Source organism: Somniosus microcephalus, unplaced genomic scaffold (assembly GCF_052327205.1).
Source record: "Somniosus microcephalus isolate GS21.2 unplaced genomic scaffold, FLI_Smic_1.0 scaffold39, whole genome shotgun sequence".
Taxonomy (NCBI): Eukaryota; Metazoa; Chordata; class Chondrichthyes; order Squaliformes; family Somniosidae; genus Somniosus; species Somniosus microcephalus.
In genome coordinates, this window is record NW_028225226.1 from 348,906 (window position 1) to 367,650 (window position 18,745).

Consider the following 18,745-nt stretch of genomic DNA (forward strand, 5'->3'; position numbering starts at 1 on the left):
CTCTCTCTCTATGCTCACATTCACATAACTATTCCACCATGCAGCCCTCACACTCCCTCTCACTCTGATGCTCTGAACACAACTGACAACACACAGGGAGGGCCCTTGGTCTTGTAACCGCACTCCATATTTGTCTACTTCTAAGTATCTATGCCATGCAATCTCTACTCTCACTCCTTCATTTTCACTCAACCTCCACTTGTCTCCTTCATTGCAGGAAAAGAGAGCTCACAACAAAAAAGAGAGCGAGCCAGGACAGGAGGAGGGTCTCCCTCAATAGCCCACCTGACGCCCTGGGAGGAGGCCGTCCTGGAAATCATTGGTATTGGGGATGATTCGCGCATGGGGGACGGACAGACGGGTGCAACACAGCAAGCTGGTGACACACAAGTTTCCCATCTCTCTCTTTGACATTGCATGAGTCGCTGATAATGATTTTCAAGCTGTGACAGATGGAGTTATGAGCATCTGCAAAAAGCTATGTGCATGTAGCCTTGGCATCACATCTGTAACTCGGAGGGCGCAGGATTCTGCCAGCTCGGCTCAGCATCATGTCGACCCTCTGCCTCTGGCTCCATCCATGAGATCAGCGGTGATGGAACTCCAGGCACAGATGCAGGAGTCTCTGGCAGGTTTTGTCTCTCGGGTTGCTGCGATTGTGGAGCGAATGGAGGAGTCCATAGCGAACATGAGCAGAGCCTTTGTGGAGTCATTGGCAAATGAACGCATCAACACAGAAAGGATGGCGACCTCCGTGTTAAGGCTGGCTACCGTGCAGGAGAGGATGGCTACGGTAGAGGCGAGGAGGGCTATGGCCATGGAGGAGCTTAGTTGCCAGGGTATGGAAAACATGGTCATTGTTCAGAATAGGATGACATCTCTTGAGAAGTGATGGGTATCTATTGAACAGAGAAACCAGACCTTCACGGAAGTCCTTCTGAGTAGGACTGCCATTGCAGATACGGGTCCGCATGGCCCCCTGATGTGCAGCAAGGTGCTCTCCAGCCACTTGCAGGTGCTGAGGGGGACCTGACCCATGAGAGGGAGGTTGGTGGCAGACCTCAAGGAAGTGGGGGCTCCTCTCCAAGCGCTCACACTTCCATGCCACTGCAGAGCCCTCGGTCAGAGCCCCACCGGAGTCCACACCCCCAAGTGAGATAGGCATCTCCACCCCTGCACAGCCGCAGGAGCAGCAGACTGTTGATGATCCCTCACAGGCTCGCAACCCCAGGGGAGGCCCGCCAAAGGTGTCGAGACAGGAGCAGCAGGAAAGTGAGCAAGGGGCCTCCACATCTGCTGAAGCCACAGGGAAAGCACTACGTAGGAGCATGCGTAACAGGAAAATTCTGCACACGTAGTCACAAGGGTAGTCACTTGGGTGAAATGAGTTTACTGTAAAAATGCCATCAGTTGGTTCTTGTACATAAAAATTCTGATGGCAGCTGTTGCAGTTCTGGCATGTGTCATTTCGCGAATGGGACTTTCACATTGAGGGCTTAGGATTACTTGCACTTGTCAGTATGCTGGTCAAATAGCTAGTAATCCGCAGGGTCTTGGCCATTGTCGATGCTCAGGTAAGAAGCTGCGAAGCAAAAGTGTTTGATTGACTAGGCTAATCAAATCTGGCCAGGATGAGTGCGTTCCTTGCATCCCGGGCAGCAATGTTGTCGCGTAATGCTGCCGCTGGTTGATGGGCCTCTGCAGGATCTTCATTTTCGCCCTCCTCCTCCTCTGAGGAGGAGGATGCGTGAGGAGCCACTTGGTCCTCAGGAATCTGCAAGCCACGACGCTGCCATGTTGTGAAGTACACAGCAAACCACGACGATTCTGGAGACCCTGGCTGCTGAGTACTGTAGGGCTCCACCTGATTTATCCAGGCATCTGAAGCGCATCTTCAGTAAACCGATGGTTTGCTTGATACTGGATCTGGTGGAAATGTGGCTGGAGTTGCAGCGCTCCTCCGCTTCGTTGGCTGGCCTCTTCAATGGCGTCATTAGCCATGTCCTGAGGGAATAGCCCTTGTCTCCAAATAGCCATCTGTTAAGTTGGTCTGGCGGACTGAATAGTGGAGGCACACTAGACTGGCGCAGTAGGAAGGAGTCATGGCAACTGCCAGGGTACATGGCACAAACATGCAAAATTTCCTTCTTGTGGTCACACACCAGCTGAATGTTGAGGGAGTGGAAGCCCTTGTGGTTGCCAAAAATACCTGGATTACGATGGGGTACCCTAAGGGCCACATGTGTGCAGTCAACCACGCCCTGCACCCTTGGAAAGCCTGCCAGATGAGCTAATCCAACCGCTCGCGCAGTGACACTTGCTCGATCCTTGGTGAAATGGATGTGATTGTGCGCGAGGGCAAAGAGGGCATCGGTTACCTGCGTGATGCAAGTGTGTGCGGCCGCCTGGGAGATGCCACTGATATCTGCTGCTGATCCCTGGAATGAGCCTGAGGCAAAAAGGTTGAGTGCGCTGGTGACTTTGACGGCCACTGGTAATGGTAGTCCACCTGGTCCTCGGGGCAGCAGGTTTTGCTGTAGCATTGCGCAGATGTCAGTCACTACCTCTCGTGAAAGTCAGAACCGCTTTTGGCACTGCTGCCCAGACATGTTGAGGTAGCAGACCCTGCGTCTGTAGACCCTGTTTGGGGGGTATCTCCTGCCCCGACGGGCTTCCAGGTGCTGGCCCCTTCTGGCCTGTGCAGCTTCAGATGGGTGAGCAGCAGCCTGGTGCTCCTGCTGCTGCTGTTGTTCTTGGTTTTGCTGGTAGCGTGGCTGGTGCTCGAGCTCCTCTAATGCCCAGATGGGAAGTAAATGGCTCCCATGCTTCTGGTATATGCCTCCGTTGAAGAAGCGCTAAGTGAAGGTGGCGAGAGGGGTTTCCCAGGAGGTCACAATGGAGATGGGTGTGAGGCACCAACCTTCCACAGGTGTGGTTAAGCCTTGTAAAAGTTGCCCCAGACCGGAGACCACGAAGTCCTGCCACCTGCAAATGATGGCTGATCAAAACTCAACTTTAGTGGTTGACCTGCAGTTGAAAGTCACTAATGCAATAGTGCTCCCGCCAGGTTTCACATTCGTGATTCCCACCAGGCGTGTTTTATGTGAGAAAAGGGTTAAAGTTGCAAGGGCCTGTTAAAATAGGATTATAGAGGCCATTTAGTGGTAATTAAGGGCCTTCAAGACCAGTCCCGCCTGTTGGATGCGGGACGGAGTCAGGACCAGCAGACACGCCTGAGTTAAAATTGCTTGGAGTTGGGAACCAGGCTGGGTGGGGGGTGTCCGCCCGCCATTTTTTTTGTGATTTTAACACCCCACACACCGAAAAGCCCGCCTCACGGCCCAATGAAAATCGAGGCCCATGTCTCTCACTGACTGTCTGTCTGGGCTCTCACTAACACAGTCTCCCTCCCACCCATATTGAACTAAAATTTACATTAACAGGACACACACACTCAGACTCTGAAGCTTGGAGAAACACAGGCACCCACTCACATACAGACACACTCACACAGACTCTGCAATTTGCACAAACACAGACATCCACGCAGATACAGACAAACTCACACAGACTCTGCAATTTGCAGAAATTCTCACACACATTTATCTTTAAAGATGTGGAGCCTGGGAGTGTCTATTTTTGATGATGTCCATTCCTTGCTGTGAGTCCATGTTTGATGAGGACAATCCAACAGGAAGAAGTGAAGCCGAGGTCCCAGAAATCCAGGTCCCCGAGAGGAAATGAAAGCTCGGGAGGGTGAAAAGAAGTATATACAATCAGGAATAAATAATATATATACTTTACTTTTGTTAACTAACAATCTGCCTGTCTGTGGTTTGCCCGGAGTGTAATAAAATGAATGGAAAGATCACACAGCAGCTTTTGCTCTGAAAACATCCCAAGCATATTCCCTAATAAAGCCCAGTCCAGAAAAAATCAAATGGATTATTCTGAAAATAATTAAATAGGAATAATACATACTTTTTTTTTACAAATGTCTTGTCTTGTTTGGGTTGGGCTGAAGGGAGAGTAAGATCCCACTGCAGATGTGCCATGAAACACTCCACAAACATTCCCCTCTAAAGTACAGTCCAGAAAAATATCAAATGGCTTGATGTGTATATGTAGATTTGCTTTTTACAAAATTCTTGAAAGAAAGACAAAGTAAGATCCCACAACAGTGCAGTCTGGAATTAAATCAGTATGATCTAATGGTATATACTTTGTTTTTTTTCCCAGACATGAGATGCAGTACCAATGCACACAGCAGATAACTTGAACACAGACAAGCCCTGCATACACACCAGATTTTGCTGTCTGTCTGTCTGTCACACACACAAACAGGCTTTAAAACTGCCACAAAACTGTCAGAAATGAAAGAAAGTTGATTTCTATCATTCTTCCACTGTGTTCGGCAGTTCAAAAGCAAACAGACAGTTTTCAGTATTTTGGGGGAGAAATTGGGTGAGTAGCGCCACCTGTTAGCGCCTAAAGAGGCAGTCAGTGGCTTTAGCGCCACTGGCTGCGCCACCTACGATATTGAGTTAGGGCGATAATGGTGGCGTTAGCCTGTTGCGCTGCGCCGCCACCGATTATGTCATCGGTGTGCGCCGCACCCCATTAGCGCCCCTTTCGCGATATTTGGTAGCGAACGCCGCAGTTGCGCCGTTCGCTACCCGCGCCCGGTTCACGGGGCCTTGCTGTGCCGGCAGCGGCGCAAGTTAAGGTGGAGGTGCGGGGCGGCCGCCTGCCAGCACCTCCGTCCCCGGCCTCCTAACCACCCCCCCGCGGCATTGCCGACTGTTTCCTGAGAGCCTGGCACTTCTCCTTGGTGCCGGGCTCGTTTGCCGGCACTCGTGAGCGGGGACCGTGCTGTTGCAGGCCCCTCCCCCTTAACGATGGGAGGAAGGCCTGCAGTACCGCAGCGTGCCGTGCCGCAGCGTGTGGCACTGCGGCACGTTGCGCTGCGATATTCAGTTTCAGCACCCTAAGAGGGACGCGGAGCACCTGGAGCCTCGCCCCGTCTCCCTCTAGGGGCAATGAAACTGAATATCTGACGATCGCTAAAGCCATGAACGCTGCGCTAAATCCTGCGCTCAGGCGACTTTGGCACCCCAACCCAATTTCTAGGCCTTTATCTTTTCATTTTCTGGCCTACAGGAACAGGCTTTCTAATCTGCATCAAAAGCAAATGCTGTGGGTGTGGGAAATCTGAAATAAACACAGAAAATGCTGGAAATACTCAGCAGGTAAGGCAGTATCTGTGGAGAGAGAGAGAGAGAAACAGAGTTAATGTTTCAGCTCGATTACCTTTTGTCAGATTGTGGCAAGGTTCTGACTAAAGGTCATTGAGCCGAAACGTTTACTCTGTTTCTCTGTATCTCCACTGATGCTGTATAACCTACTGAGTATTTCCAGCATTTTCTGTTTTCATTTCTATTCTGCCTGTTGTCTTGATTTCAGGTGACTCTCACTGCCTGTCTGCCTTGTCTTGGTTTGAGTGGAGTGGAATAACAATAATGAAAAGATCCCGGAGCAGCTTTTATTGTCAGATAGTCCTCAAAGGCATTTTTCAGTATCTCACTGACTGACTGTCTGTCTTGAAGTAAAGTGAAATAAAGTGCAATGAAGTGATACACAGCAGCATCACATGTGGGCCAGACCAGAATGACATCAATAGGGTTCAATACAACAACAGCAGGTAATAAGACAGCAGACCACATCTCACACAAACACCAGCTTTTGCCCTCTCTATCTCTCTCTCACACACACTCATAGCCTGGCCAGCCTGCAGAGGGATGACTGCCATGTTGGAAGATTAAAACCAAAAAGACACTTTTCAGTATCTTATCTTTTCACTTTGTGGCCTACAGACACAGGCTTTATTCTGCAACTTGCCTTTTGATTTCATGTTTCTCTCGCTCGCACTGACTGTCTGTGTGTCACTCAGTCTCCCTCCATCCTACATTGAACTAAAATTTACAGTAACATGACACACTCACACAGACTCTGCAATTTGCAGAAACAGACACCCACGCCCATATAGACACACTCACACAGACTCTGCAATTTGCAGAAACACAGACACCCACGCCCATATAGACACTCACTCAGACTCTGCAATTTGCAGAAACAGACACCCACGCACATATAGACACACTCACACAGACTCTGCAATTTGCAGAAACAGACACCCACGCCCATATAGACACACTCAGACAGACTCTGCAATTTGCAGAAACTCACACTTCCATTTTGAAAGGGCTGCAGCCTGGGAGTGTCTATTTTTGATGATGTCCCTTTCTGGCTCTGCGGCCATGTTTGATGAGGAGAATCCAACAGGAAGAGAAGAAGCCGAGGCCCCAGAAATCCAGTTCACCACAAGGAAATTAAAGACCGGGAGGGTGAAAAGAAGGAAATACAATCAGGGATAAATAATAATATATTGACTTTAATTTTGTTAACTAAATGTTTGCTAGTCTGTGATTTGAGTGGAATGGAATAAAATGAATGGAATAATCCCACAGCAGCTTTTGCTCTGAAAACACCCCAAGCACATTCCCCAATAAAGACCAGTCCCGAAAAACATCAAATGGATTATTCTGAAAATATTTTTTATATATATGCTTTGTTTTTACAAAAGTCTTGACTTGGTTTGGTTGGGTTGGGCTTAATGGTAGAGTAAGATCCCACTGCAAGATATGCTCTGAAACAGCCCACATACATTCCTCGATAAAGTACAGAAAAAATCAATTTGCTTGATGTATATGTGTAGCTTTGCTTTTTACAAAAGTCTTGAAAGAAAGGCAAAGTAACATCCCACAGCATTGCAGTCTGGAATTAAATCAGTATGATCTAATGGTGTATACGTTGTTTTTTCAGACATGAGATGCAATACCAATGCACACGGCAGGTAACTTGAACTCAGCCAAGCCCTGCATAAACACCAGCTAATGCTGTCTCTCTCTCTCTCTTTCACACAGGCCAGCCTGTAAAATTGGCACACAACACTATCAGCAATGAAAGAAAGTTGATTTCTCTCGTTGCTCTGCTGTGTTTGGCAGTTTATAAGCAAAAATACACTTTTCAGTATCTTGTCTTTTAATTTTTGCGTCCTACAGCTACAGGCTCTCCATTCGGCATCAAAAGCAACATTCTGCAGATGCTGGAAATGGGAATAAAAACAGAAAATGATGTAAATACTCAGCAGGTCAGGCAGCATCAATGGAGAGAGAAACAGAGTTAACGTATCATCTCCATTACCTTTCGTCAGATTCTGTCAAGGCTCTGACGAAAGGTCGTCAACCTGACGCATTAACTCTTGTTTCTCTCTCCACAGATGCTGCCTGACCTGCTGAGTATCTCCAGCATTTTCTGTTTTGATTTCTATTCTGCATGTTGTCTTAATTTCATATGTCTGTCTGCCTGCCTGTCTTGTCTTGATTTGAGTAGAGGGGAAGTAGAATAATGCAAAGATTCCACAGCAGCTTTTACTGTCAGATGTCCTTCAGAGGGGACTAACCAAGGCCTGGTCCTGAGGAGACTGAACGAGACCTTCTTCAGAGGGGACCGACCGAGGCCTGGTCCTGAGGAGACTGAACGAGACCTTCTTCAGAGGGGACCGACCGAGGCCTTCTTCAGAGGGGGAGTAGTTGGGATGTACTTAAGAGAAACCTTTATTTAATATATTAAAACAGTGAAACCAGTTATTGAGAATGTCGAGGAGACCAGGCATGAGCTGAAGCGGTGGAGTTTTATTAACACAACACAGGGACAACAACAATAACTTGTATTTATATAACAGCTTTAATGAAATGAACCGACATAAGGCAATTAGCAGACAAAATCTGACACACAGCCACGTAGAGATTTTATCAGAGATGGCCCAAAACTCGGGGTATCTGGTAGGTTTTAAAAAGCGTTTAATGGAGGAGGATGGAGAGGTAGAGCAGCGAAGAGGTTTAGGGAGGGAATACCAGAGTTCAGTGTCTTGGCAGCTGAAGTTATGGCAACAATGCAAAGCAACGAAAATCGAGGATGTGCAACAGGTCAGAGGAGTGGAGAAATCTCGGAGGGTTGTAGGGACACATTTACAGAGTGTGACTCCTCACTGGGAGAGACACACTGTACACAGGGACACTTGTTACAGAGTGTGACTCCTCACTGGGAGAGACACACTGTACACAGGGACACTTGTTACAGAGTGTGACTCCTCACTGGGAGAGACACGCTGTACACAGGGACACTTGTTACAGAGTGTGACTCCTCACTGGGAGAGACACGCTGTACACAGGGACACTTGTTACAGAGTCCGACTCCTCACTGGGAGAGACACGCTGTACACAGGGACACTTGTTACAGAGTGACTCCTCACTGGGAGACACACACTGTACACAGGGACACTTGTTACAGAGTGACTCCTCACTGGGAGAGACACACTGTACACAGGGACACTTGTTACAGAGTCTGACTCCTCACTGGGAGAGACACACTGTACACAGGGACACTTGTTACAGAGTCCGACTCCTCACTGGGAGACACACACTGTACACAGGGACACTTGTTACAGAGTCCGACTCCTCACTGGGTGAGACACACTGTACACAGGGACACTTGTTACAGAGTCCGACTCCTCACTGGGAGAGACACACTGTACACAGGGACACTTGTTACAGAGTGTGACTCCTCACTGGGAGAGACACACTGTACACAGGGACACTTGTTACAGAGTCCGACTCCTCACTGGGAGACACACACTGTACACAGGGACACTTGTTACAGAGTCTGACTCCTCACTGGGAGAGACACACTGTACACAGGGTCACTTGTTACAGAGTCCGACTCCTCACTGGGAGAGACACACTGTACACAGGGACACTTGTTACAGAGTCCGACTCCTCACTGGGAGAGACACACTGTACACAGGGACACTTGTTACAGAGTCTGACTCCTCACTGGGAGAGACACACTGTACACAGGGACACTTGTTACAGAGTCCGACTCCTCACTGGGAGAGAGACACACTGTACACAGGGACACTTGTTACAGAGTCTGACTCCTCACTGGGAGAGACACACTGTACACAAGGACACTTGTTACAGAGTCTGACTCCTCACTGGGAGAGACACACTGTACACAGGGACACTTGTTACAGAGTGTGACTCCTCACTGGGAGAGACACACTGTACACAGGGACACTTGTTACAGAGTCCGACTCCTCACTGGGAGAGACACACACTGTACACAGGGACACTTGTTACAGAGTCTGACTCCTCACTGGGAGAGACACACTGTACACAGGGACACTTGTTACAGAGTCTGACTCCTCACTGGGAGAGACACACTGTACACAGGGACACTTGTTACAGAGTCCGACTCCTCACTGGGAGAGACACACTGTACACAGGGACACTTGTTACAGAGTGTGACTCCTCACTGGGAGAGACACACTGTACACAGGGACACTTGTTACAGAGTCCGACTCCTCACTGGGAGAGACACACTGTACACAGGGACACTTGTTACAGAGTGTGACTCCTCACTGGGAGAGACACACTGTACACAGGGACACTTGTTACACAGTCTGACTCCTCACTGGGAGAGACACACTGTACACAGGGACACTTGTTACAGAGTGTGACTCCTCACTGGGAGAGACACACTGTACACAGGGACACTTGTTACACAGTCTGACTCCTCACTGGGAGAGACACACTGTACACAGGGACACTTGTTACAGAGTGTGACTCCTCACTGGGAGAGACACACTGTACACAGGGACACTTGTTACAGAGTCCGACTCCTCACTGGGAGAGACACACACTGTACACAGGGACACTTGTTACAGAGTGTGACTCCTCACTGGGGGAGACACACTGTACACAGGGACACTTGTTACAGAGTCCGACTCCTCACTGGGAGAGACACACTGTACACAGGGACACTTGTTACAGAGCCCGACTCCTCACTGGGAGAGACACACGGTACACAGGGACACTTGTTACAGAGCCCGACTCCTCACGGGGAGAGACACACTGTACACAGGGACACTTGTTACACAGTCTGACTCCTCACTGGAATAGACACACACTGTACACAGTGACACTTGTTACACAGTCTGAATCCTCACTGGGAGAGACACACACTGTACACAGGGACACTTGTTACACAGTCTGACTCCTCACTGGGAGAGACACACACTGTACACAGGGACACATTTACAGAGTGAGACTCCTCACTGGGGGAGACACACTGTACATGGGACACTTGTTACAGAGTGTGACTCCTCACTGGGAGAGACACACTGTACACAGGGACACTTGTTACACAGTCTGACTCCTCACTGGGAGAGACACACTACACAGGGACACTTGTTACAGAGTGTGACTCCTCACTGGGAGAGACACACTGTACACAGGGACACTTGTTACAGAGTCCGACTCCTCACTGGGAGAGACACACTGTACACAGGGACACATTTACAGAGTGTGACTCCTCACTGGGAGAGACACACGGTACACAGGGACACTTGTTACAGAGTGTGACTCCTCACTGGGAGAGACACACTGTACACAGGGACACATTTACAGAGTGTGACTCCTCACTGGGAGAGACACACGGTACACAGGGACACTTGTTACAGAGTGTGACTCCTCACTGGGAGAGACACACGCTGTACACAGGGACACTTGTTACAGAGTGTGACTCCTCACTGGGAGACACACACTGTACACAGGGACACTTGTTACAGAGTCCGACTCCTCACTGGGAGAGACACACTGTACACAGGGACACTTGTTACAGAGTGTGACTCCTCACTGGGAGAGACACACTGTACACAGGGACACCTGTTACAGAGTCTGACTCCTCACTGGGAGACACACACTGTACACAGGGGCACTTGTTACAGAGTGTGACTCCTCACTGGGAGAGACACACTGTACACAGGGACAGTTGTTACAGAGTCCGACTCCTCACTGGGAGACACACACTGTACACAGGGACACTTGTTACAGAGTCCGACTCCTCACTGGGAGACACACACTGTACACAGGGACACTTGTTACAGAGTCCGACTCCTCACTGGGAGAGACACACACTGTACACAGGGACACTTGTTACAGAGTCCGACTCCTCACTGGGAGAGACACACTGTACACAGGGACACTTGTTACAGAGTGTGACTCCTCACTGGGAGAGACACACTGTACACAGGGACACTTGTTACAGAGTCTGACTCCTCACTGGGAGAGACACACTGTACATGGGACACTTGTTACAGAGTCCGACTCCTCACTGGGAGATACACACTGTACACAGGGACACTTGTTACAGACTCTGACTCCTCACTGGGAGATACACACACTGTACACAGGGACACTTGTTACAGAGTCTGACTCCTCACTGGGAGACACACACTGTACACAGGGACACTTGTAACAGAGTGTGACTCCTCACTGGGAGAGACACACACTGTACACAGGGACACTTGTTACACAGTCTGACTCCTCACTGGGAGACACACACTGTACACAGGGACACTTGTAACAGAGTGTGACTCCTCACTGGGAGAGACACACTGCACACAGGGACACCTGTTACACAGTCCGACTCCTCACTGGGAGAGACACACACTGTACACAGGGACACTTGTTACAGAGTCTGACTCCTCACTGGGAGAGACACACTGTACACAGGGACACTTGTTACACAGTCCGACTCCTCACTGGGAGAGACACACACTGTACACAGGGACACTTGTTACAGAGTCTGACTCCTCACTGGGAGAGACACACACTGTACACAGGGACACTTGTTACAGAGTCTGACTCCTCACTGGGAGAGACACACTGTACACAGGGACACTTGTTACAGAGTGTGACTCCTCACTGGGAGAGACACACTGTACATGGGACACTTGTTACAGAGTCCGACTCCTCACTGGGAGAGACACACTGTACACAGGGACACTTGTTACAGAGTCCGACTCCTCACTGGGAGAGACACACTGTACATGGGACACTTGTTACAGAGTCCGACTCCTCACTGGGAGAGACACACTGTACATGGGACACTTGTTACAGAGTCCGACTCCTCACTGGGTGAGACACACTGTACACAGGGACACTTGTTACAGAGTCCGACTCCTCACTGGGGGAGACACACTGTACACAGGGACACTTGTTACAGAGTGTGACTCCTCACTGGGAGACACACACTGTACACAGGGACACTTGTTACAGAGTCCGACTCCTCACTGGGAGAGACACACTGTACACAGGGACACTTGTTACAGAGTCCGACTCCTCACTGGGGGAGACACACACTGTGCACAGGGACACATCTTACAGAGTGTGACTCCTCACTGGGAGAGACACACTGTACACAGGGACACTTGTTACAGAGTGTGACTCCTCACTGGGAGAGACACACTGTACACAGGGACACAGTTACAGAGTGTGACTCCTCACTGGGTGAGACACACTGTACACAGGGACACTTGTTACAGAGTGTGACTCCTCACTGGGAGAGACACACTGTACACAGGGACACTTGTTACAGAGTCCGACTCCTCACTGGGAGAGACACACTGTACACAGGGACACTTGTTACAGAGTGTGACTCCTCACTGGGAGAGACACACTGTACACAGGGACACTTGTTACACAGTCTGACTCCTCACTGGGTGAGACACACTGTACACAGGGACACTTGTTACAGAGTGTGACTCCTCACTGGGGGAGACACACACTGTGCACAGGGACACTTGTTACAGAGTGTGACTCCTCACTGGGAGAGACACACTGTACACAGGGACACTTGTTACAGAGTGTGACTCCTCACTGGGAGAGACACACTGTACACAAGGACACTTGTTACAGAGTCCGACTCCTCACTGGGAGAGACACACTGTACATGGGACACTTGTTACCGAGTCCGACTCCTCACTGGGAGAGACACACGGTACACAGGGGCACTTGTTACAGAGTGTGACTCCTCACTGGGAGAGACACACACTGTACACAGGGACACTTGTTACACAGTCTGACTCCTCACTGGGAGAGACACACACTGTACACAGGGACACTTGTTACACAGTCCGACTCCTCACTGGGTGAGACACACTGTACACAGGGACACTTGTTACAGAGTGTGACTCCTCACTGGGGGAGACACACAATGTGCACAGGGACACTTGTTACAGAGTCCGACTCCTCACTGGGAGAGACACACTGTACACAGGGACACTTGTTACAGAGTCTGACTCCTCACTGGGAGAGACACACTGTACACAGGGACACTTGTTACAGAGTGTGACTCCTCACTGGGAGAGACACACGGTACACAGGGGCACTTGTTACAGAGTGTGACTCCTCACTGGGAGAGACACACACTGTACACAGGGACACTTGTTACAGAGTGTGACTCCTCACTGGGAGAGACACACTGTACACAGGGACACTTGTTACCGAGTCCGACTCCTCACTGGGAGAGACACACGGTACACAGGGGCACTTGTTACAGAGTGTGACTCCTCACTGGGAGAGACACACACTGTACACAGGGACACTTGTTACAGAGTGTGACTCCTCACTGGGGGAGACACACAATGTGCACAGGGACACTTGTTACACAGTCTGACTCCTCACTGGGAGAGACACACTGTACACAGGGACACTTGTTACAGAGTGTGACTCCTCACTGGGAGATACACACACTGTACACAGGGACACTTGTTACACAGTCTGACTCCTCACTGGGAGAGACACACTGTACACAGGGACACTTGTTACACAGTCTGACTCCTCACTGGGAGAGACACACTGTACACAGGGACACTTGTTACACAGTCTGACTCCTCACTGGGAGAGACACACTGTACACAAGGACACTTGTTACACAGTCCGACTCCTCACTGGGAGAGACACACTGTACACAGGGACACTTTTTACAGAGTCCGACTCCTCACTGGGAGAGACACACTGTACACAGGGACACTTGTTACACAGTCTGACTCCTCACTGGGAGAGACACACTGTACACAGGGACACTTGTTACACAGTCTGACTCCTCACTGGGAGAGACACACTGTACACAGGGACACTTGTTACAGAGTACGACTCCTCACTGGGAGAGACACACTGTACACAGGGACACTTGTTACAGAGTGTGACTCCTCACTGGGTGAGACACACACTGTACACAGGGACACTTGTTACAGAGTCTGACTCCTTACTGGGTGAGACACACTGTACACAGGGACACTTGTTACAGAGTGTGACTCCTCACTGGGTGAGACACACACTGTACACAGGGACACTTGTTACAGAGTGTGACTCCTCACTGGGAGAGACACACTGTACACAGGGACACTTGTTACAGAGTGTGACTCCTCACTGGGAGAGACACACACTGTGCACAGGGACACTTGTTACACAGTCTGACTCCTCACTGGGAGAGACACACTGTACACAGGGACACTTGTCACAGAGTCCGACTCCTCACTGGGAGAGACACACTGTACACAGGGACACTTGTTACAGAGTCCGACTCCTCACTGGGAGAGACACACTGTACACAGGGACAGTTGTTACAGAGTCCGACTCCTCACTGGGAGAGACACACTGTACACAGGGACACTTGTTACAGAGTCCGACTCCTCACTGGGAGAGACACACTGTACACAGGGACACTTGTTACAGAGTCTGACTCCTCACTGGGAGAGACACACTGTACACAGGGACACTTGTTACAGTGTCCGACACCTCACTGGGATATTACCTGGGATAGTCAGAGTGCAAAAGGCTTAGAGGGTGCAGAATTCTTAAAGTGCATCCAGGAGAGCTTTTTGAGCCAGCATGTAGAAAGTTCTACAAGAGAGGGGACGGTACTGGACCTAATTCTAGGGAATGTGGCCGGGCAAGTGGTAGATGTGTTAGTAGGTGAGCACTTTGGTGACAGTGACCATAATTCGGTGAGATTTAAGGTAGTCATGGAAAAGGACAAGGATGGACCGGAAATAAAGGTTCTAAATTGGGGGAAGGCCGATTTTAATATGATAAGGCAGGATCTGGCCAATGTGGACTGGGATCAGCTACTTGAAGGAAAATCCACATCGGAGCAACGGGAGTCTTTCAGAAAGGAAATTGAGAGGGTACAATGGCAACATGTTCCCGTAAAGGTCAAGGGTGGGACCAACAAGCCCAGGGAACCTTGGATGTCAAGGGATATACAAGAATGGATTAGGAAAAAAAGGGGGGCTTTTTGCAGATACAAAGGACTAAAGACAGAGGAAACCCTAGAGGAGTATAAAAAGTGCACGGGGATATTTCAAAAAAAAATTAGGAGAGCGAGGAGGGGCCATGAAATAACACTGGTGAGCAATATAAAGGAAAATCCTAAGGTGTTTTATAAGTATATTAAGGGCAAGAGGATAACTAGGGAAAGAGTAGGGCCCATTAGGGACCAAAGTGGCAAGCTGTGTGTAGAGCCAGAAGATGTAGGTGGGGTTTTAAATGAATTTTTTGCATCTGTGTTCACTATGGAGAAGGATGATGTGGACATAGAAATCAGGCAGGGGGACTGTGATATACTTGAACATATTAGCATCGAGAGGGAGGCGGTACTAGCGGTTTTAGCAGGCTTAAAAGTGGATAAATCCCCAGGCCTGGACGAGATGTATCCCAGGCTACTATGTGAGGCAAAGGAGGAGATTGCAGGGGCTCTGACACAAATTTTCAGAACCTCTCTGGCCACAGGGGATGTGCCAGAGGACTGGCGAACAGCTAACGTAGTACCATTATTCAAGAATGGCAGTAGGGATAAACCAGGGAATTAGGCCAGTGAGCCTAACATCAGTGGTAGGGAAATTATTGGAAAAAATTCTGAGGAACAGAATTAGTCTCCACTTGGAGAGGCAAGAATTAATTAGGGATAGCCAGCATGGCTTTGTCAAGGGTAGATCATGTCTGACCTATTTGCTTGAATTTTTCGAGGTGGTGACTAGGTGTGTGGATGAGGGGAGTGCAGTGGATGCAGTTTACATGGATTTCGGTAAGGCTTTTGATAAAGTCCCACATAGGAGACTGGTCAGGAAGGTAGAGCCCATGGGATCCAGGGTGCCTTGGCACATTGGATCCAAAACTGGCTTAGTGGCAGAAGGCAGAGGGTGATGGTGGAAGGTTGTTTTTCTGACAGGAAGCCTGTGTCCAGTGGGGTACCGCAGGGATCGGTGCTGGGTCCCTTGCTGTTTGTGGTCTACATTAATGATTTGGATGTGAATGTAAAAGGTATGATCAGTAAGTTCGCAGATGACACTAAAATTGGTGGGGTGGTAAATAGCGAGGAGGGAAGCCTCAGGCTACAGGACGATATAGATGGGTTGGTCAGATGGGCGGAACAGTGGCAAATGGAATTTAACCCTGAAAAGTGTGAGGTGATGCATTTTGGACGGACTAACAAGGCAAAGGAATACACAATGAATGGTAAGACCCTAGGAAAGACAAAGGATCAGAGGGACCTTGGTGTGCATGTACATAGATCCCTCAAGGCAGCAGAACAGGTGGATAAGGTGGTTAAAAAGGCATATGGGATACTTATATTCTATGCCTCGGCTAATGAAGGCAAGAGCAGGGAGGTTATGATGGAGCTGTACAAAATGCTGGTAAGGCCACAGCTGGAGAACTGTGTGCAGTTCTGGTCGCCACACTATAGGAAGGATGTGATTGCTTTGGCGAGGGTGCAGAGGAGATGTACCAGGATGTTACCTGGGCTGGAGTGCTTCAGCTATGAAGAAAGACTGGACAGGCTGGGGTTGATTTCCTTGGAGCAGAGAAGGCTGAGGGGGGACCTGATTGAGGTGTACAAAATTATGAGGGGCATAGATAGGTTAGATAGAAAGGAACTTTTCCCCTTAGTAGAGGGGTCAATAACAAGGGGGCATAGATTCAAGGTAAGGGGCAGGAGGTTTAGAGGGGATTTGAGGAAAAACTTTTTCACCCAGAGGGTGGTTGGAATCTGGAACTCACTGCCTGAAAGGGTGGTAGAGGCAGGGACCCTCACAACATTCAAGAAGCATTTGGATGAGCACTTGAAATGCCATAGCATACAAGGCTACGGACCAAATGCTGGAAAATGGGATTAGATTAGACAGGGCTTGATGGCCGGCGCGGACGCGATGGGCCGAAGGGCCTCTTTCTGTGCTGTATAACTCTATGACTCACTGGGGGAGACACACACTGTACACAGGGACACTTGTTACAGAGCCTGACTCCTCACTGGGGGAGACACACACTGTACACAGGGACACTTGTTACAGAGCCTGACTCCTCACTGGGAGAGATACACACTGTACACAGGGACACTTGTTACAGAGCCTGACTCCTCACTGGGGGAGACACACACTGTACACAGGGACACTTGTTACAGAGTGTGACTCCGCACTGGGAGAGACACACACTGTACACAGGGACACTTGTTACAGAGCCTGACTCCTCACTGGGGGAGACACACACTGTACACAGGGACACTTGTTACAGAGCCTGACTCCTCACTGGGAGAGATACACACTGTACACAGGGACACTTGTTACAGAGCCTGACTCCTCACTGGGGGAGACACACACTGTACACAGGGACACTTGTTACAGAGTGTGACTCCGCACTGGGAGAGACACACACTGTACACAGGGACACTGGTTACAGAGCCTGACTCCTCACTGGGAGAGACACACTGTACACAGGGACACTGGTTACAGAGCCTGACTCCTCACTGGGAGAGATACACACTGTACACAGGGACACTTGTTACAGAGCCTCACTCCTCACTGGGAGAGATACACACTGTACACAGGGACACTTGTTACAGAGCCTGACTCCTCACTGGGAGAGATACACACTGTACACAGGGACACTTGTTACAGAGCCTGACTCCTCACTGGGGGAGACACACACTGTACACAGGGACACTTGTTACAGAGCCTCACTCCTCACTGGGAGAGATACACACTGTACACAGGGACACTTGTTACAGAGTGTGACTCCGCACTGGGAGAGACACACTGTACACAGGGACACTGGTTACAGAGCCTGACTCCTCACTGGGAGAGATACACACTGTACACAGGGACACTTGTTACAGAGCCTCACTCCTCACTGGGAGAGATACACACTGTACACAGGGACACTGGTTACAGAGCCTCACTCCTCACTGGGAGAGACACCCAGGAACACTGAGTGGAATAGTCAGTGTCCCACTGCAGCCCAGACTGAGCCCCACCCTGGGCACTTCCTGTCTGTGCATTTGCCCAGTGCCCCATTGGGGAACATTCAGCCCTGGATATTCTGCAGAAGCAGTGCTGTGGGGCTGGCCGGCTGAGGCTCGTGACCCTGTGGCTGGGCCTCTGACCTCACAATGGGAGATGACGCGATCAGCTCGAGCTGGAAACCCTTAAATTAAATTAAAATCAAGTCATCGGCCAAAAATAGTCAAATAATGAGAGCAGTGACGTCATCAATTGAAATGTTCACACATCCACACTCAGTCCGGGTCTGGATCCCTGCAGCGACTCCAGCTGTTTCTTTCCGGTTGAACTGAACTGATTCCCCAACAGCCTGAAACAGATTAAAGATTAAACAGGAAATAAACAGATTGAACAACAGTGTAAATAACAGAGAGCCTGGGGTTAATTTTTCAATAATAATTATAGACAAATATTACTCAAAAATGTGACTGAATCCTATTAACA

The 18,745-nt window shown here is 49.5% G+C and overlaps 1 protein-coding gene across 1 annotated transcript in view; it reads right to left on the bottom strand.

The window, feature by feature from the left end:
- Positions 1 to 7,734: 7,734 nt before the first annotated feature.
- LOC147083699 (NACHT, LRR and PYD domains-containing protein 3-like) overlaps positions 7,735 to 18,745 on the bottom strand; it is a 56,102-nt gene continuing 45,091 nt past the window's right edge. The window contains exon 12 of the mRNA XM_085980113.1: positions 7,735 to 18,611. Within this exon, the coding sequence (XP_085836239.1) occupies positions 18,524 to 18,611 (88 nt within the window). The 3' untranslated portion in view covers positions 7,735 to 18,523. The remainder of the gene's footprint in view (positions 18,612 to 18,745) is intronic.